This window comes from Panthera leo, chromosome F3 (genome assembly GCF_018350215.1).
Source record: "Panthera leo isolate Ple1 chromosome F3, P.leo_Ple1_pat1.1, whole genome shotgun sequence".
Taxonomy (NCBI): Eukaryota; Metazoa; Chordata; class Mammalia; order Carnivora; family Felidae; genus Panthera; species Panthera leo.
Genome location: NC_056696.1, coordinates 7,141,048 through 7,162,951, shown reverse-complemented (window position 1 = coordinate 7,162,951; position 21,904 = coordinate 7,141,048). Strand labels below are relative to the sequence as shown.

The 21,904-nt window shown below is 40.1% G+C and overlaps 1 protein-coding gene across 10 annotated transcripts in view; it reads left to right on the top strand.

The window, feature by feature from the left end:
- SDCCAG8 (SHH signaling and ciliogenesis regulator SDCCAG8) overlaps positions 1-21,904 on the top strand; it is a 258,511-nt gene that overhangs the window by 90,066 nt on the left and 146,541 nt on the right. For all 10 annotated transcript variants that reach the window (XM_042926493.1, XM_042926498.1, XM_042926494.1 and 7 more), the window contains 2 exons: positions 4,080-4,214; positions 7,059-7,175. In XM_042926493.1, the coding sequence (XP_042782427.1) occupies positions 4,080-4,214; positions 7,059-7,175 (252 nt within the window). The remainder of the gene's footprint in view (positions 1-4,079; positions 4,215-7,058; positions 7,176-21,904) is intronic.

Below are 21,904 nucleotides of genomic sequence, written 5' to 3'. Positions count from 1 at the left end.
TGTGCCATTGGAAACATGTGACTAAGAGGTTGTGAATTCAGAGGATCAGAACGGTCTGTGTCTGCCTGAGCTCATGGAAGATCTGGGGAGGAAGGTGGCATATGCACCTGTAAGTAGGATTCGGAAATACAGAGCATGAGGAAAGGGATGCTGGCTGGAACCAACAAGGATAAGGTGTGGAGGGAGGGGACTTTGTGAAGTGAGTGTTGTGCGTGTGACAAAGAACAGGACCAATAGCAAAGACCAGCTATTATTCACGCCATGGAGACTCTTAATTTGGGGGCTGTTCAGTGGAAACCTTTAGCCCTGCTGAGCGGTTCCACTTGAAAAAAATATGGTGGTGAGAATTCCTGATAAGGAAGGACAAAGGAAGGCTGAGAGTGCCAGGCAGCATTCCAGGTGCTCTTGTATAACAGCCTCTTTCTTAACACTAATAATTATTCCAGGAGCAAAAGTGGCAACAAAAGTACAATGTATGGCTGAGACCCAGTCATGTGTCTTGCCCTCAGTGAGCCTTGGCTGGCATTTCATCTCGAGGTCCTGCCCTAAGTAAAGTGTCTGAATGAAGAGCTGAAAGTGCTTCTCACATTCTGGCAAGTGCTGTCACCAGGAAATGGCAGAAAGTGGCTTTGGAGTCAAAGGATTCAGAGTTGAATCCAGTCTGACCTTTGTGTGACCTTGAACAATTCTTTTAACCTCGCCAGATTTCAGAGGAGTAAATAATGGAGTTGATCTACTCAAGGAACTGATGGGCTTAAATAAGAATGTCTCGGAAGTACCTGATGTACCTCGCTTAGAGCGGACATTTAATGGCTTTCAGCTTGAGGCTAGTATCATTCTTACTGCACAGAAGGAGGAGTAGACTGAGTGGATGGAGTTCTTGCACCTGCGTATTAGCAAAGCAGGCAGATTTGAATATAAAGCCTGGCTCTCCTTTTTATTCATTAGCTTGAATGCACGTAGGCAAATTTCTGAATTTTCAGAATCTCCTGGGTTTTTTTCAACTGAAAAATTAATCCCATATAATTCCTTCTCCAAGGGGATTAAAAGAGAGAACGTGTATCCCACTGCCTAGCAGAGGAAGTGTATCCGAGAGAGAGACAGAACAGTTCATCCTAACGCTGGGAGAGCTCTGTAGTTTGTGCTAAAGAGCCCCCTCTCGCTGCCCCCCATTTCCTAGCAGTAAGGAACGCTTGTAAGACTTTTAGGCTTTCCTTCTCTCTTTTTGTTCTTTTTTTCTTTTCTTTCTTCTTACTCATTCTCATTAAATTTCGTATGTGTGGGAAGCTCTCGGAGAGCAGATGTCTTCTACCTAGACAGATTTCGAATCATTCCCCCATGAGCAGGACTTGCTGTGAGTTTGTTTGCTGTCTTCTGTTATGGTCCTTGGCTGCACTGAGCCCCTAGGTTTGTTAGTTCAGTGGGCCATTGATCATATTTATTGAGCGCCCCCTATGGTCTACCCATTTTTTTCAGTTGGTTCCCTTGATAATAGTCCATCACTAGAATTCTTAACTCTTGCACCCGTTGTATAGTGAGTACCACTTTCTACCGTGTTCAGTACACTAGGGACCACCTTTGTATAGAGATTTCCATCAAGCTGTCTCAGCCTGGGTGTCCTTGTCTCTTGCTTGCCCCTGTCAAAGTTTAAAGGACTTGCCTGATGTCAACGCCCCGGACATCCAGCAGTGTTGCAGCTGTCCGTGTTACTTGTGTCTCCACAACAGATGTGGATGGAGACGCTCCTGCGGTGTAATGTTGACTTCCAGATGGTGGGCGTGGGGAAAAAGGAGGTGTGACAACAGGAGCGGAGGCCTCAGGAAGTGGGTGACAGGAGGGAGCAGACAGGTAGTGGGCAGAGGGAAGAAGTGATGGGTGGCAGAGGGAGGGAGTCAGATGGAAGGAATGTGATTTGTTACACGCTTATTATAGAAACTGACTCAATTTACAGTTAGCAGGTAAATGTCTGCATATTTACTGCAAAAACCACCAATGTTAATATGTTTACCATAAGATACATCTTCACACAAATATGATTTTTAGTAGCTGGTAATTAAAGTTTGCTGCTGTGGTATGGTTCCAGAGAAGCTAGAATTACATTCATAATATGGATACTCATGAACCTGAATTTTCAAATTAAGGATATAAATTAATCTTGTTATTTGCTGCATTTAACTTCTTTTGAATTTCAATTTCAAGTTCAGATTATAATGTGAATTAGAATCATTTGTAGCTGGGTATTAGTAAAAGTAGCTTTATGTGCAAATTGGACTTTTAGCCAATCTTTCAACCATAAGAAGGACATGTAAACAAACCATAAGTCAAATACACAATTCCCCACAATTGCCAGAAAAGTTAATGGATGTATCTACCATTTAATTAGAAAGTAGCTACCAGGGCTGATTATTTCATATGTGTCAACTTTAGTTCGTTATGTAATTCAAAGGCAATCTTGATCTGTGTCACAAAATCCGAGTTATTGATTTCAGTTGTGAAAACTGAGTTCACATCCATGTCAGCGTGCAACGGTAGATTTAAAATGTTATTTCAATTTTGTTATGAGTTCTTGTTTACCAGATTAAAAACTGATAGATATCTCTGCGTGTTTCACTCTCGAGGAAGGTAGCGTTTCTTCTTCACGTCAAAGCTGCTAATACAAATAAGAAATTAAGAGTCTAGGAAATTTTGACTTACTGGAGCAGAGTAAAATGTAACCGCAAACAAAAAAAAACTGTAAAATGGGTTAAATCTAAGACCTAGAAAGCATTTCTCACCCTGAGAAGAAAAACTAAGAACCTGAGATCCGTAGAGTGGAGTGCTCCTCAGAAGAGCTGTTCATTCCAGTGATCCATTCCGCAAACATTTGGTGAGGGATACGCCCTTGAGCAACTTGCAGTCTAACGTGGAAACAGACAACTAAACAGAGTGAGATAAGTACATCGTTGGAAGCGTGCAGACCTTGCGGTGTGATGGAGATATATAGAAGCTGTTGTGGGAGCCATACACCAGAGTGAGAGTCGAGATATGAAACCACAGGACTGCATGAGCAGCAAATCCGTGAGAGTGGATGTCAGCTGCAAACAGCAGACATGGCCCCCCCAGGACACAATAGCTGAATAGCAACCCTGAGTGCATCAAGGGCTCGTATTCTGTGCTGGGAACAAGGGGTCAAAGAAACTTCCTGGAGGAGAGGGGATAATGGCTGAGAGGGGAAATAACAGGAGCGCTGGTGGTTTTGTGTAGCAAAGTGAAGTGCATAGAGCCTCCTCTGTTGGTGTTGGGGGGAAGGAGAGTAGGATCCATTGAATCTCCGTTGCTCTCTCTAAAGAGATCTGCCTCTCCAGCTCTCCCGACCAGTCCTTTTATCCTTCCATGTGAGAGAAGAGTTCAAGACTTCTCTGATTGCTTGACATCGCCCCTGAAATTTATTTGTATCAGCCTCTTCCACAACTTTTCACCTTGAAGTCTCAACCCAAACTTTGATTTTATCATCTTGTTATGTATTTCCCCAAATGAGGGTAGAGACCCAGGAATAAATGGGAAGGAGGTACATATTTGAGTCATGGGGGACGGGTGAGTGGAGGAGGTGGAAAAATGGACATACCCGATCCACAGAGAAATGATCTAAGAGTGAACCAAGTGGCCACGTGAAGACTATTAATTCAAGATTTTTTTTTTTTTACATAGTGTCTTATTAGTCTGAGGTGCACCATACAATGACTCAGCAGTTCTATACATTGCTCTGTGCTCATCAAGATAAGTGCACTCTTAATCCCCTTCACCTGTTTCACCCATCACCCCTCCCCCCCCACCTACCTCCTCCCTGGTACCCACCTGTTTGTTCTCTGTATTAAGGAGTCTGTGGTTTTTTTGTCTCTTTTCTCCCTTTCTTTTGTTTCTTAAGTTCTACAAGTGAGTGAGATCATACGGTATTTGTCTTTCTCTGACTTACCGTCTCTAGGTCGATTGACATTGCACGTGGCAAGATCTCATTCTTTCTTATGGCTGGGTCATCAGTGTTCTCAATATTTATTTTGTCAAATGCCATTATCATTTAGGACTTTCATTTCCTCCTATAGATATTGTCCCTGTCTCAAAATATTGCCCAACTGGAGGTCCAGGTTGAAAAGGTTACAAGAGAGAAGATTTCAGCTATTAACCAACTAGAGGAAATTCAAAACCAGCTTGCTTCCAAGGAAATGGATGTCACAAAGGTACAAAGTGAGATTCTAGTTTATAATTTTTTCTAACGCACAAAACTCAGAAAGAAGCACGGAAAAGAAAGGTTTTGTTATTTAAGACAGAAAAGGTCCACCTAATGGTCATTAAGCAAACATTTGCTTATTACTGGCAGGCCCTTTGATGAGTGCTGAAAATACAAAGATGAATTAGACACAAATAATGTCCTTGAAGAACTCAAAGTGGCTGAGACAGACTTGTCATTAAGCAAGTTTCACTACTTTAGTCATTGAATGTGTGATAATCCCAGCATCTCTAAATTAGACAGTTAGGAAAAATGTTTGCCAGAGATAGCATTGGTTTGGTCCCCACAAAAATAGTAAAAGACATATATATATACAACACCAAGAGTGTGCTTAAAATAAAAAATTTTCTACCTCCTATTCCTTTTCATACCTGGTCTTCAATATCAAGGTTCTCACACTAAGTGTCTTATTTTATTGGTCCTTAAATTTATACTTCAAAACATCACAGTGTCTGCACTTCGGGCATCACAAACTTGTGAACCAAGAACTAAAATGTTTAATAGTCTCAACTGGCCACTGTAAGGTACATATTTATGAAACACGAGAAGTCCATGTAGATATCAGTAAGCAGTTGCCTTAAAACTAAGAAACTGCGTGTGAGCACGCATGATGTAATAAATTAAATGGATATATTTTTTACCAGAATGTACACGGATAATTTTGTTTGCAATGTATACCCTTTTCATATCGCATTTTAGCTATCAACATATTTTCCTAAATGTTGACACATTTGTAATGCCAATGTTGCTTTATAATTTAGTAATTGCAATTGCCTTTAATATATAGAAGAAACAAAGCCCATTTTTTTCTTTTTTTCCCTTGAATTTCTTTAATTCTCCATTTGCTTTCTAAAATTCAAGTTAGCCAATATAGAGGTTTAAAGCTATCAGATTTGCCAATATCATCATCGTGTTTGTGTGGAGGCTAAGGGTAAATGTAAGGGAGTTGGGATAGAGGGGTGACAGTGGTTAATCCAGAATTAGGGAGAAAGCTGTGGTGAGTGTTCAGTCCATTGTAGGGAGAGAACTTTCTGTTGAAACATGTACAGTCAAGATGCCTCTTCTATCTTTAGAACTGTCCAAAAAAACACTCCAGCATCAGAAGGGTGCCTTGAGGTGGCTCCAACCCTGAGATGAAATCATTCTACTTCAGTTTAATTCGTTAGTTTATTTTAGATGAAATTCAAGTGTCATGGATAAACTTAGCAGATGCTAACGTGGAAGCAGTAAGGCAAGGGAACTTTAAAAATAAAATTAAGGGATAAAATAATTTTAAATAAAACTTAATGCTTAGGCATTTATTATTACACAATAATTATATGTTGGTATTAGGTTTGAAACACCATGGCTGTGTAATTATTATTTCCTGGCATCAATTTGTTTTTTTTCATTTCATTCATGTATATACATCGAATAGGTTGGAATAGTGAAGAACCAAGAAAGAAAGGGAATTAGGGCCCCTCTAATTTTTTTCTGTCATTCTTCATTTTAAACTTTATTTAGCTTTAAAATTAATAACTTTTTATAAATTACTAGTGTTTTTGAAATGGGAGGGATCACCTCTGACACATTCAGGGCATTTGAATTTGAACTTCAAGTAGAATTTTCAGTAATTGTATTCTTTTCCTAGTATTTTGAGGGCCACTGGGGAGAAACTTACTGACTTTTTCCTCTGTCAGATTGGTTTATTTTTAAAAGTGTTTTTTTGTTTGTTTGTTTGAGCATAGGAGATAGATGGAGGTTTTATAAGATTCTAATACCTCAGTAATGATAAAACTAATTTCTAAAGTTCTGATTGTATTTTTGGATAAATACCAAAATTGAAAGGTTTCAAGCACCTATAACCATTGGATGATACATAATTTTTAAAAACTTGTATTTGTAAATCAGAGACTGAATTAACAGACGTGTGTGTTAATCTCTTCAGGTTCTCAGTTATCTCAAAGGCTCAGAATTTCTTTAGATTTATCTGCTGAATTGCATTTACCAAATATATTTACCTGTGTGTAGAGCCCTTGTATAAAAAAAAATTTATACAAAAAAATTGTGTAAGGGATGATACACAACACTTTTAGGATGCTGTGTGTGTCCATTATTTAATGACATGTTAAAATCATTTCACTTAAATGTATGTTTTCCGTTTATGTTGAATGCTACAGTTATAAATGCAGAGTGTGCATGGTTCCAGTCTATGACTCTTACGAGACAGTGTTTCTTAATTTAAGTGCATAGCACTGTGCATAAGATTGACATTATCTGAGAGATTGTAGTGAATACTAAGGACCACTGCACACCTAAATACCGATCATATAGCCTATTAGCAGAGAGAAAAATTCCTTTATAAATTTCTTAAATAAAAGCCTAATTGATCAAATCTTTAAGGGAAACCTTTATTTTATAGAATGTCTGTTTAACTTTAATAATTTGAATGAGTATTGATATAGCTTAATATTTTAGTTAATGATTTCACCTAGTTAAGATTGAGGTGATAATGCATTTTGGATAATAGCGTGCAATTGAAACGATTTTTCCCACAAAAAAATCTTGGGCACATTACTTAAATTTCTCAATACATTTCTTTATCTGTAATCTGAAGTTGTTAAACTCAGTAGTACCTGATACTGCCTTCGCATCTTAACAGATTACATTGAATATTCTAAACAGAAAATGCCATTCTTAGAAGAGTTCTATTGTATTTTATTTATATGACCTCTAGGGGGCACCAAAAGATCTAATTGCAGGCATTGCCTGGTAGATTCCAGCAGCTACTGATGTAGTTTTTACAATCTAACAGGTGTGTGGGGAAATGCGCTATCAGTTGAATAAAACCAAAATGGAGAAGGATGAGGCAGAGAAGGAGCACAGAGAGTACAGAGCAAAAACTAAAAGGGATCTTGAAATGAAAGATCAGGTAAGAGATGACAAGGGTAACTGCAGCAATTAAAGACCTAATTAAAGACGTAAGTTATTTATTTCTATTATATTGCTTCTAACTAATGGAACAATCCAGTTTATACTATTAAAAGAATTTCATTTCTAGTTGCCTAAAATTATCACCTTTCACATGAAATGGTGAGAATACAGCCGCATGCATATAAAATCCCAATCTGACAGGTCATAAATAATACATTTGGATATGTGTATCTATTACTTACAAAAGTAAAAAAAAAAAAAAAATGTTCTAATGCACAGTTTGAACCTAAAATATACGTACATAAAGTTCTTGAAAGATGCCAACTTGAATCCAATTTTAAGTGAAAAAGTTTAAAATTTGTAAGATGAGATGAGTTGATATGTAAATATGTCAATCAAATTGATTGTTGGCAGAGTGAAACCAGTTTTAACTAAGATAACCATGAATACGTTTGCCTAAATACAGGGAAATTAGAAATGTTAGGGGAAAATGCTGCTTACTTCAGTCTCAGCTGAACAGATGTTTTATGTTATATCTTTGTTGAGATCGTGTAGATACTCCCAATTTTAATTGTTGACATGGGTAAAGTTTTTAGAGAGGCAATTCTAATAGACTCACTTTGGATTTTCTATTTTTATGTTACAGTACAGAACATTGGAGGCTCTCATTCTTTATATTCAGCAAAAGCAGATTGATAAATCTATTCCATTAAAATGAGTTCTCAGTGTCAATATTTTTTTTTAAAAAAACACCACAATTTAAAAGTAGGTAGCTCTTGGTAAATTTTTTCAAAACATATTTCTAGTTCAAAGCATTGTATTATACTTTCCAGCATATTTTCCCTTTCAACCCTGTCAACTTTCTATGCAGATGACACAGAGACAGTTGGGAAAAGTATTAAAAATGAAAGTGATAATGAAATTTAGTACAAAAAGTTTTTCAAGGCATAGCTGAAATCTCTGGCATTAAGTTAACATCTGAACAACCAAAATCAGATTCTGCTTTTGTGCCGCTATATTCAGACTTTAATTTTCAGAATTTTCATTACTAACATGTAGGGATAATGAAACTATTTCATGGCATCCAGTTGGGGGCGTGCCTGATAGTAGAATTGAAAATCCTCTCTGTCCTCGACTGAAGGACTAAGACTACCACACCAAACGGAACTTTCCTTTCCTTTCCTTTCCTTTCCTTTCCTTTCCTTTCCTTTCCTTTCCTGATGTATTTTGACTTTTTTTTTTTTAAGGGTATCATCTTGGTTTGCTCACTAGCATTATTATATACTTTTGTAATAGTATTTTATAGCATCTGCCCAATATAACATCTTGGACTAACTGGAAAAACAAATAGGAAGAGTGTCTGAGTTATTTAAAATTACAGGATAATGTTCCAGATAGAAAAAACACTATAGGAATAATAAGATTAGCATATCACTTGTAAATGAATAACGTGTAGAAGCGTTTGTAGTATTTGTCTTTCAGAGCTTATAGCTCTTGGCAATTAACCAGCAATGATGTGGAGGCTAAGGTTGCAGGATTTTAAAAGGAGCCGTTTCCATTTGTAAACCATTTCCTGCTACATAGTGAAACATTAGCAGTTTTCATAATGATTTCCAGTGTTTTTAGATAAAGATGTGCCTTCTCAGGAGGTCAGAGGGTTAGGAATAAAACCTTGGAACGGTTACAAGATGCTTGTGATGTGATGTGCTCGTTACCATTTTCTCTTGGACAGAATGTGAGGAAATCTTATAGGTACTCTTTGTAACTATTTTGTATCAAACAGACAGTTTCTGAAAAGAAAGGAGTGGTGTCTCATTCCGAGGATGATCTGGACGAGCAAAGCAGCAATTGTTCTTTGGTCTTTCAGCCATGACCTGACCTTCTGTCCGCAAGACCAAAGAGCTCCTTTGCTTGCCCACCATCTGCACTCAAGAGAGAAATTTACATTCAACTTTTAAAAGCTGGGCATGTCGAGCATTTATCTGAAATACTTATAATAATATAAAGTGTATTTAACTTTTAGAGTGTTACACATCACGCAATTGAGCATGACAAGAAGGCCATCTCTAGCTTCACAAAGTGTTCCTTGTAATATAGTCATTTTATTCATATTTTTGTTAATCTGGACTCTTGATACATTTTTAAAGTAGGTAGGAAACTGTGAGATTGGAATGTGGTAAGAACAAGAGCTTTTTTGATGTCTACAAAATAGGGCAAATGGTTGAGCACCAAAATCATTTTCTTTGTGACCCGAGCCTTGACTCTGGCATAATTAGAAGGAAGGGTTAGGGGACTAACAATAGCGATCTCTTCCTCCCACTTTCTCCTTTTCTTCTTTATATTGTGTCAGGAACCCATGGGCGGATTATCCTTCCCATCAACTCCTTTGTATCACATCAGCATAGAGCGGCCCTGCCAGCCCGAGAGGACGCTTCTTGAACTAAAAAAAAAAAAAAAAAAAAAAAAAAAAAAAAAAAAAAAGACATTTGGTTTGGAGGAGAATGAAAAATCTGTACCCTGATTTTTATTACAAATTTTTTGTAAGCAACAGGTACACACACACACACACACACACACACACACACTCCATTACTGGAATTTAAAAACATACAAAGAGAATGTTAATATGAACTCCCACATCTCCATCACCTAGGCTCACCATTTTGCCAATTCTTTTCCATCGATCTCGTGGGTTTTTTTCCTCTCTTCCTCCTTCGTCTTTTTTGTCACCTTTGTCGTCTGTTTCTTCCTCTTCTCTCCCGAATTCTGTCTTCTTCCCCCATTGCTCCTTTTGCTGAAGTATTTGAGGCAGATCTCAGACATGATGTTATTTCACTCATGAACCCCTCAGTGTGCATCTATGAAGGATATTTTTTTTCATAACCACCAGGTCGTCATCACACATGACAATACCAACAATAATTCTTTAATATCTGATAATGCCAAGCCCATATTCACACTCCTCTGACCATCTTAACAATGTCTGTTTTATGGCTGTTTTTTTAGAACCAGACAGACAGGAGCATTTTTGTGTGTCAGAATGTTATGGTTTGATCTTCTTTCACAGGAGATAAAGGGATATCTCAGCAAAATTTCAACTTTCTTTATCTGTTGTTGTCTCATTAAATTTCACACATATATTTTGATTGTGCTCTGAATTTATAAGGTGCGTCAGCATCATTCTAAAGATTATGAATTAATCCTAGAGCCAACTGTCTGAAGGAAAATGGCTACCATGTCGCAACCCCAATAGTCATATCCTGAAGTGAGCCCTGTAGAGTCTGAAAGACAAGTTTTGTAATTAATTCAGTCTTACATTTAAGATTCGGGAGTGTGACTGGAAGCCCCTTACAAAGGTTATGGCCGATGAAGAAGTGAAAGTTTCTTTGTCACCTTCCATTCTGGTAGATGAATCTCCGAAGGTGATTCTTCAGAGCTAAAAGGTTTGATCAGGGCATAATATAAACAGAAAATGCAGTAATTTCAAATGCAGGGGAAAAGTGATGTTTTAAAGGTATTAAAATATAAAAATTTTCCTTTTTTATGGCCTTTCTCTCTCCCCCTGTCCCTTTCTCTCTCTCTCTCTCTCTCTCTCTCTCTCTCTCTCGCCCAGTTATGGTGTTTTCTATTTGCTGTTTAACTTCGGATGATCTCCAGCACAGGGCTCCCCGGGGTGGGGGGTGGGGTGAGCAGTGGGGAGACCTACCTGGTAGCTGGATCAGGGTAAGCAGAGGCTGTATATTGAGGCCACGGGGTGTTGTCAGAGGCAGGGATGTAGCCACCTCTGTGTCCTGCCCTGTGATGTCAGGGGCACACACCCTCAACCCCATCTTCTCCAGGTTCACATCTGGGCTCCTGTCAGAGGCAGAGCATGACAGCAGTACACGACCCCACCCCCACACCACTCCCATGACCTGATTCCACCCGAGACACAGGGCAGGATCACAACACAGCTCGGGCCAGACGAGGGAACTGCAGGGGAACAGGTGTCTGAGGACCGTCTCGGGGCTGCTGTGAGGCAGGGAAGGGACAAGACCGCGGACCCGAGCAGCAGCGCCACTGCCTCCTCAGACTTTCCTGACAAAACACAAGTGCCAATATATAGTCATGAAGAAGTTTGAGAGGTCGACCACAGAGCGCTAAACGGCAGGCTTCTCAACACGGGGCCCCATCTGCCTGCACCCATCACACGCCCGTGATGGTGCCAAGGCAGTGGGAAGAGGCAGGCAGAGGTGTGGTGTGCTGCTGCACGTACGTGCACTCCCACTGACACACGCAGACGTGGAGGAGTGTGTAACACGCCCGTGGGCCCCGTACCCGTAACCGACGGCTCATGGGCCGAATCGACCGACTGTCTGTTTTGACAAATAGTTGTGTTAGAACACGGCCACATCCATTCGTTCTCTATTGTCGACGGCTGCTTTCCTGCTACACAGAGTTGAGTTGTGGCGGAGACACTCGAGCCCACGGAGACTGAAACATTTACGCTCTGAGCCCTTATGGACCAAGTCGGCCAGCCCCGGCCCTGGGTATAGAAATAGAACTGTATGTCTTTGGGTTCTCATTGCCTTACTAAACAGTGGAGCTTGGGTTCAAAGACTCCTCAATCTTCGATGATAACTTAATGGTTTTAGAGTATTTCTCAGTGCAGCACGTGGCCTCTTCCATGGCCTCTTCGTCATCTCATGGCCTTACCAAATGAGTGTGTGACTGCTTATGGCGTCATCATCTTAGTGGTGGCACATGGTGTAATAATGGCTTAGGTGAGAGTATAAATATAAAAGTTGCTTTGCAGCACAATTTCTTTTAGGTTGGTACAGTTTTTTTCAGATAAGACTTTTTTTTTTTCCCACCAGTATTGCATAAGTTATAACTTTGGAGTTGTAGCTACAACTGAGCAGGAGGCATTGAAGTTCAAAATTACTTGAGTGGGGTAATGAAAACAAATATTTTAGGGTAGGGCACATATAAAAAAGAAATAGATCAGAAAATTTTGGCTAGAAAAATTGGGCCAAACAAGAATTTGAACTCCTATCTACAGCAGTATGATTCAGCACTTTAGTACTGACGTCATACGTGGACTGTTTCAATGGAGGAATTATTTCTGAAGTACAGTTGACTTATTTAAATTGTTGCAAGACGTGCATCTGTTCTGTATGGCTTTGGGTAAAGATGAGAAGAAGGCTTCAAAGTCCTAAAAGGAGGTCCTACTGAAGGGCAGAGAAATAAAGACAATGAAGAAAAGTTGAAGAATTACACCTTTTTATTTCGAGAAGTCTAAATCTTCACTACCTTCACGGGCTAGACAGATTCTTTCAGGGAGGAAGCTTAACACCTGTTTAAACGCCTTGATCCTCAATATGGAAAGAATAAGAAGAAAGCTATTTAATCACAGCAACTGGAAATCACAATAGCCTGAAATAAGAACTTTCTGAGAGTAAGATGATTGCAGTAGATTGCAGCAACAGGCAATGGAACTTTCTTCCCTGAAACTGCCAGTTTCAAACAATAAGAACAATATGCTGAAAACCCAGCAAATGGACCTCCGAGGTCCACTGTCTTCTACTGGATTGTGGGAGCATCCTCAGAATATTTCACTCCGATCTGTTCAAGTGGCTAGTAGTGGTATTTGTCTTTTCTGCTTGTAATTTAGCACCTACAGATTAAAGCGAAATCCTCCTCAGCTCTGTTCTCTGCTTTGTGTCTGTAATGCCATGTGATCTCGTCGGAAGGCTTTGGGGGAGTATACTGAGATAATGGATAGCTTCTGGAGAGCTAGACTTGAGAGACTTTCCAACTACCACCTGCAGTCTCACTTCTGCCTCTGAAAGCTGACTGGGAGAGGGGCCACTTGGGCATGCCGTTAGCACATGTAATCACTCGGCCCTGGTGATGACAGAGCTGCTCTCCAGTGTTCTTCACACCCTCTTCCAGCGCTGGAGGCTTAGCGCGTCCCTCTCCCTGCTCCTCACTCAGGCAGCAGCCGCGTGCGAGGGCTTGGCCTACCCAGGCCGGTGCAGGAGGCACCGAGGGGGTGCTAGCTGGAAGACCCAGGTCCTGCCCTGAGGGAGTTTATATTCTAGTTGAGGAGATGGGGTACACATTTGAACATGCCTACAAAAACCTTGCAAAGCAGCATATCGACAAGTGCAAATTAATGTAGTGTGAACTTCATGCTGGCTACAGCCCATGCGAGGCAGAATCTGGTTCCATGTGTGTGATGCAATAAAGCTTTTTTTTCTAGCATCTTCCCTAAGTACGCCCTAAAGCATTGTTCAGATAAATTTGTGTTCTTATCACAGCCTAACCAAGAATTGTGAGAAAATTCTTCAGCCCGGCGTATGTCTAATAAATCAGCCTCTTTTGTTCTTGTGCCGCGCGCTGCTTGAATGGGACAAATGGGATCATGTAAATAAAAATAAAATTCATTTAATAAAAGATTATTGAACTTCTGTTTTTTCTAAAACACCATGCAAAGTTAATTTCTTCATTTTGAACCGTAATTGTGTCGGTAAAATTACAAAATTAGCAGTTAAAAAGTAAGGTTTTTTTTGTTTTGTTTTGTTTTGTTTTTTTGCACAGAACAGTTTCCAAATCAATCCAGTGAGTAATACCAAGTTGGAGATTATTGGGACATTCATCATTTGGTAACTCTGTTAATGTTTTGGGCAGTACGTGTTTACCCCATTCATGAAAACTCAGTGGAAATTTATATGCTCAAAAAAGAGTCCTTTGATTCTCCAAGAGACATGGTAATGCTATTCACCATAATGATGTATTTTTTAAAGATCAAATGTGTAAGCAGAAACAATATATCTGAAGATAGCAACTTAGGGCTGTTCAGAGATAAGGGTACAAAGAGGATAGAAAACAAGCCAGTTTAGAAAGCATATGCCTTGTGGGGTAAACATTTAGAAATAAATGTCTTTGGATAGGAATATAAAACTGTAAAGTGAACTCAAGGAATTTTTGCTGTATTTTCAGTTTCACTGGATATACGTATTTTGGTCCTTAAAAAACTTTCTGCATGCTTCTTTTGACTTTAAAGGTTGGACCCACAGACCAACCTGCCACTCTTGGAGACCATCGTCTTGGGTACCAAGTCCGCAATAGGGGTAGCTACCAGATGGCCAGCAGCGTTTTGTGTGGCCACACTGGCCAGCAAGCTGGGAAGCGTTAGACATAGGGCAGCTATGTGTGCTTTTCCTTTTTTTACAGTCCAGAAATATTAGTACTGATACCCAGTGTAAATATTACTCATTACTACAGATGTACAACTTTTAAAACAATATTATATAAACATAAGCACATTCACAGAAGCCAATAATTCCATCACCCAGTAGAGCAAATTGTTTTCATTTTTCTGTTTTACCTTTTACTTTTGTCCATATGCATACATGGTATTTGCAAATAGCAAACATGCTACTTGGTAGAATTCTGGTTTTTGCTTATTTCACTTAACTATATCTCCAGCATTTTTATGTGTTACTTCCTATTCTTCGTAGTGATCACTTCAATATGGCCATGTACCTGTACTTTTAAAGGAAAGAATAATAAGTCAGGTTTGGGGGCGCCTGGGTGGCTCAGTCTGTTAACTGTCCAGCTTCAGCTCAGGTCATGATCTTCCGGTCGGTGAGTTCAAGCGCCGCATCGGGCTCTGTGCTGACAGCTCAGACCATGGAGCCTGTTTCAGATTCTGTTTCTCTCCCTCTCTCCCTCTCTCTGTCTCTTTCCCCTTCCCCCGCTAATACTCTGTCTCTGCCTCTCTCTCTCAAAAATAAACAAACATAAAAAAAAAGTCAGATTTGGAATAGAACAGTCACTGTTACAAATTTAGAATTTTTTGCCCTAAACTTCACTTGTTGCTTTAATTCAGCAACCATATATTGCATGCACTGTGCCGGACTGGAGCACACTTCTGTTTTTTGGTTCTTAGAGAAGGGAAGATGTAAGGCAGGTATGCAAATAACTATATGTCAGAGAGGTCCTAGTAACTATAATTAGCAAACTACACAGGGGGATGGGGATTTAGAAGAGGGAGAGACGGCATCCTTAAAGGACGTTGCCCATTAGAGATGAGAGAGGAAGGCATTTTGGTTGGAAGATCCAGTGTGGCAGCTTGAGCAAAGGAATGGGAACGGTGGGGTGGGCTGTGGAAAAGGAAGATGCATTCAAGGAACATATGTGTCTTTTGATTCCATAGCATGCTTGCATAACTGACCCCAACATCTCCAGTGCCATAGAAAATAGGCTTCTTTCTGTAAGGTTCAGAATCCCAGTGCAGTTCCCTATTATATAACATACTGCACGCCCTGCAGTCAGGCACAGAAGTCATGTTATATTTGGGGAATATTTGCATTGGTTTTTCATTTCCTTTGTAGTGCTTTCTATGTAATAAAATAATTTCAAGATTTTCAAATTTCAGATAGCATACAATAAAATGTCATTTTATAAATAATGTTAGAATCAAGTAGGATGAGTTTTTTTTTTTAAAAAAAATAAAGAATTCACAGTTCCCTTAATGATTTGTAGAAGGTATCTTCAAATGATGGAAGATATCTTCAAATGACGGGGTCCTACTCGACCTTCGGACTGTGAGTCCAAAGACTTGACTTCTTGATTTGGCTTTTCAGCTAACTTCCTGAGCAAACCTCTCAGAGCCTCACCTTCTTTCCCAGTGAAGTGAGAAGCTTGGGGAAGTGATAGCTAAGGTTTTCTCTAACTCAAAATTCCTCCGTTTCCAGAAACACAGGAGATATTTCTCTGCCTCTCTTAATTATGAACTAAGTATTAATAAAATCAATATAAATTGCATGGAGTTTCAAGTGTCATTTCAAATATTCCAGTTATTCAGCTGATCTGATAAAAATGAAGTTTTACTGTCACCAATTTTAGATCATATTTTTTCATTATGATTAATAATAGGACAATAAAATGTCTAGCCTTTTAAACAGTTGAATTTGATTACAAGACAGACTTTAATTTGCAATAAGGATTAAAGCCCTACTCTGAATTAAGAATGAAATTCTATTGGATACATTTCAGGCAACAGCACACTGTCCAAGGAAGTATTTTAGAGGAGTAGCCAGCTTTCCTGAAACCTGTGGAATGAAATATCCTCAGCTGGAGTTCCCGTGTGAACTCTCGATCCCCAGGATGACAAGGGTGTATTCCTGTTGGAGAATTATGATCCTAATAGCTTCCACTTGGTGCTCTAACAAAGTGCAGTCCAGGAATGAAATGTGTGGCAGTTCTGTACCTAGGTGACCTAGAATATGATCATGTTCAATTTCTGTATTTTGATTTTTTTGTTAATCATCTGAGTGAAAACAAAAAAAAAAATACTTTTTTAAATTCTCTTAGAGATTTCATGTATCCCTGGAATGTTTCCTGGGCCCTCATTGGAGTCTGGTGTAAGAGACACCCCAGGCGGAGGTTATAGATATAACTCTGCAGATTCTAGATGTAACTGACTGTTAGTAAGTTGCAACATGTCTAGATTCTCCCATTATTCTTGTTAACAGACTGTCAAAGTAATCTAACCCTTTTTTGGTGTTAACATCTGTAGTTAGGTGGATCAGTTGTAGTCACATTTAGTTTTTAGGGAAAAGACAAGAGAGCAGCAGTGTCCTTATTTCTTGCCTGCCTACAGCCTTCCTCATGAGGAATGGGAAATTGTTCTTTGTATCACATCTCTCTACTTACAACTGAAGTTCTGATGATCATTCCATCTCTGCTCTGCCTCTCTCCATGGTAATAAGTCATGCACCTGATAGCATCAGCCTGGCTTTGGAAATCATGAATCAAGCTGTGGTTGAAAGTTCCCACTGAAGTGCAGGAGAGTGCTCCTGTTTTCTTAGAGTGGCAGCTAGGGGAAAAAAAGAGAAGTAAATGCTTCTGAGGACACCTTAAGAAGATGGACTGAGGGGCGCCTGGGTGGCTCAGTTGGTTCAGCATCTGACTTCGGCTCAGGTCATGATCTCGCGGTTTGTGAGTTCAAGCCCCGCGTCAGGCTCTGTGCTGATGGCTCAGAGCCTGGAGCCTGTTTCAGATTCTGTGTCTCCCTCTCTCTCTGACCCTCCCCCGTTCATGCTCTGTCTCTCTCTGTTTCAAAAATAAATAAACATTAAAAAAAATTAAAAAAAAAAAAAGAAGATGGACTGAAAAGAACTGTTCCACTTGAAAGTTTGTCTCTTCATGGCGAGTACCGCCTTTTCTTTTGGATCCTTCTTTCACTTGCTCAGAATTTTACATAGAAACCTGAATTCACTCATAGTGAGAGATAATTTTCATATCCTAATTTGAATTAGAAACTTTAGGGTATCATGTTCAAGTTGCCTCTCCACTGAAATTTATCATAGAATTATAGGACCGGGTCAGTGTTCCTTTCCTAAGTTACTGAAGGTCCACTCTCTGTATAGTGATTGAAGCCATACAAGGGTTCATATAGCAAGAACCAGATATGTTTTAATCGAAAGGTGGAGTTAAGATAATGGATCAAATATCTATTTATGTCTATATTTTATTTTTAAAAAAATTTTTTTAACGTTTATTTATTTTTGAGACAAAGAGAGACAGAGCATGAATGGGGGAGGGGCAGAGAGAGAGGGAGACACAGAATCAGAAGCAGGCTCCAGGCTCTGAGCCATTAGCCCAGAGCCCGATGCGGGGCTCGAACTCACGGACTGCGAGATCGTGACCTGAGCTGAAGTCGGACGCCCAACTGTCTGAGCCACCCAGGCGCCCCTGTCTATATTTTAAAATCTATGAGTGGATATTGATCTTTGTATGTATCTTGCTAACATGTCATACAAGAAGTATGACTAGCTGATGATGACAACCAGTCTTAAGTCTCTAAATGCTGAATTTAGGATACCTTAGACTTACCTCATCAGCTGGAAGAGAAGGGAGGACCCTAGAGTTGTCTCAGTTATAAAAACAATAAGAGAGGGGCTCCTGGGGGCTCAGCTGGTTAAGCATCTGACTTCAGGATGTGACTTCAGGTCATATCTCACCGTTCCTGAGTTCGAGCCCCACGTAGGGCTCTGTTGACAGCTTAGAGCCTGGACCCTGTTTTGGATTCTGTGTCTCCCTCTCTCTCTGCCCTTCCCCCACTCATACTCTGTCTCTCTCTCTCTATCAAAAATAAATCAACATTTAAAAAACAATTAAAAAAAAAGAGAAAAGAGTAGAGGAAAAGGGAGGAAAAAGGAAGAGAAAATGAGAAAGATTTTAGAAAGCGTTCTATAGACATTTGCACTAAGAATAACTGGGCTTTCCATTAGACTCTAACTCAGGAAAGGCAAACATGACCACAGATCCATCCATTATGTTCCATCAGCAGTTTCAGGAGGGATCCATAATAATAGATTTTTTAAAACTAGAATTGCTATTATAACCACCTTCTCCCCACTTCCTCTCCCCTAAATCATTACTGGTTGTTGAGAGTAATTCCATATAGCTTGGCATTTTTCAGAAGATGCTTTTTAATCACATAGCAATAAAATTGATGGAGGTGATTTTTTTCATTACCTCCCTCGTTTCATTGGCCACATATGAAAAACCAGAGTTGGAGGGCCTCAGGTCATAAGGAGCAATGGCTTCATGGGCACTGAGAGCCAGAAAGTGTTTAATGACTTAAGCTGTCCCCTTCACGTTGTAGAGGTTTAGAGTGCAGGGGAGCACAGAATGATTATCTCACTTTTATGCACTACTTTGTTTAATATTACTGATAAACTATTATATGTCACTCACAAATAGTCACTGGGGTTGCAGTAGGATATATTTAAATAAACTATGTGTATTGCTCATACAACTCTTCTAGTCTGGTGAGGAGGTGAAATGTGACAAGGTGGGGGCTCAGTGCAAGGGGTGGCATCCTGTGGTGGGAGAGAGTTTGAAAAGATTCTACTCAACAGCCAATTCTCCACATGGATGATAAGAAAAATCAATGGGGGAAAGAGTAGTTTTTCAACAAATGGTGCTGGGCAACCTGGATATCCACATGTCGAAGAATGAACTTGGGCTGCTACCTTGTGCCATATTCCAAAATTAACTCAAAGTGAAGACGTAAATGTAAGAGCTAAACTTCTAAAACTTTTGGTAGGAAACATAGGCCTAAATCTCTGTGACCTTGGACTAGACAGTGGTTTCTTCATTATGACACCAAAGGCACAGGCAACAAAAGAAAAAGAATAAATCAAGCATCATCCAAATTGGAAATGTTTGTGCTTCAAAGGTCCGTCATCCAGAAGGTGGAAAGGCAATCCCCACAAGGAGAGAACGTGTTTACAAATCACCTAGCTGGTAGGAGACTTGTAACTAGGACTTATAAAGCATGCGTACAATTTAATAAAAAGACAACCCAATTTAAAAATGGGTGAAGAACCTTCTCCAAAGAAGACAGGCAAATGGCAGAAGAAGTTTGTGCACAGTCACTCATCATCATTAGCTGTGAGAGAAATGCAAATCCAAATCAAGATAAGAACTACTTCCCACCTACTAGAACGACTGTAACCAAAAAGACAGATAATAACAGGTGTTGGCGAAGATGTGGAGAAATCAGAGCCTCGTGCATTGCTACTAAGATTGTAAAGTGGTGCATCTGCTTTGGGGAAAAGTCTGGCAGTTTCTTCAAAGGTTCAACATGATGTTACCGTACAACCCAGCATTTCTACTACTACGTGTATACCTGAGAGAAAGGACACATGTCTCCACAAAACTGTGTTCCTGAATGTTCACTGCAGCATTATTCATAATAGCCCCAAATGGCAACAACTTCAGTGTTCATCAACTAGTGATGTGATTATATCTATTTCTATATACTGGCAGTAAAAATGAAAGGAGTATTGATGCATTCTATAACATGGTCAAACCTTGAAAGAAGTATGCTAAGTGAAACAAGCCTGTCACAAAACACAACTTATTGTATGACTCCATTTATGGGAAATATCCAGAATAAGCTAATCTTTAGAGACAGAAAGATTAGTGGTTGCTTGGGGCTGAGGAGGTTAGGGGCAAATGGAGACTCCTGCTAATGAGTATGGGGTTTCTTTTGGGGGCAATACAGTGTTCTAAAATCAACTGATGTGATGGTTGCACAACTCTGTGAATATGCTAAGACATGTTCAGTTGCACACTTGAATGAGAGAATTATATGTGAATTATGTCAACAGAGCTGTTGCTTAAAAAAATATTCCTACCACAGGGGCACCTGGGTGGCTCAGTCAGTTAAGCTTCTGACTCTTGGTTTCAGTTCAGGTCACCATCTCAACTTCGAGGTCACAACTCAAGTTCGAGCCCCACATTGGGCTCCGCACTGGCAGTGTGGAACCTGCTTGGGCTTCTCTTTTTCTCCCTGTCTGTGCCCCATCCTCACTCACTCTCTCTGTCTCTGTCTCTCTCTCAAAAATAAATAAATAAACATTAAAAAAAGAATCCTACCCTAGATGTCGTATTTCAGCCTAGTCTGGAGGGGAACAAGAGTAGGAAGGAAAGGCCATTCAGGTAAAAGGGACAGAATAAGTAGAGACACTGATCCGTATATATCTGGAGGACAAAAGGAGGCTCCAGAGGCAAGGATGGAAGACTGAGCCCCAGAAAACTGTAGTCTCTTGCCAGAAATATCTGTGAATCACTTGACGTCAGAGTCTGTATCTTGTTCTGCACCCCCAGTATCCAGCACAGAGAAGGCTTACCAAAAGTTTTATCTGTCAGTTGCACAAGTGAGTAAATGAATGCACAGGTGAACTGAAGAATGAACTTTAAATACTCAGTAATAGGGGCGCCTGGGTGGCTCAGTCTGTTAAGCGTCCAACTTTCAGCTCAGGTCATGATCTCACAGTTTGTGAGTTCAAGCCCCACGTTGGGCTCTGTGCTGACAGCTCAGAGCCTGGAGCCTGCTTGGGATTCTGTGTTTCCCTCCCTGTCTCTTCCCCTCCCCCGCTCATGCTCTGTCTCTCTCTGTCTCTCAAAAATAAGAAAAACATTTAAAAGAAAATACTCAGTAATAGTGCCTCAACTAAACGACACCTCCTCTAACTCCTAGTACATGTTTGTTGTGCTATAGCAGACAAAAAGTGTTAGAGTCAAGAGGAAAGGAACTTGCTTTATAGTCACATTTCCATTTTAGCAGTTCATTAACTTGTTTAAAACATTTGATCAGTCTTTTTGTATTTTGCCACTCTCGTAAGAGCGACATGGTATCTCATTGTGGTTTTAATTTGCATTTCCCTAATGATTGATGATATTGACCATCTTTTTGGGTGCTTGCTTGTCATCCATATACTTTCATCAGTTGCAATGATCCCTGCAGGTTCAAGATACCATTGTCTTCACTGGTGTTACTGCAATCATGTCCTGACTGATTTCTCTTCCCCAGTTTCTCCCCATCTAGTCCCTTTGCAACCAGAGGGACCCTGTGAAAACTGTGTCAGGTCTTGTCACTCTTCTGATTACAACCATCCATTGGTTCCCTATCTCAGTCATGGTGAAAGGCAGAGTCCTTACAGTGATCTACAAGGGGAAGGTGCTGCACAGTCTGGCTCTCCTGTTACCTCTCCATATTCATCTCCTCCTCCATGTTCCCTGCCCCCCTCCCCCCCCCCCCCCCCCCCCCCCCGCTGCCGCCACCATCTCTCTGCTCCAGCTACACTGGCTTCCTTGCTGTTCCTCAAACACATCAGATCCTCCTCCCGCCCCCCCCCCCGCCCCCATCTCTTTGCTCTA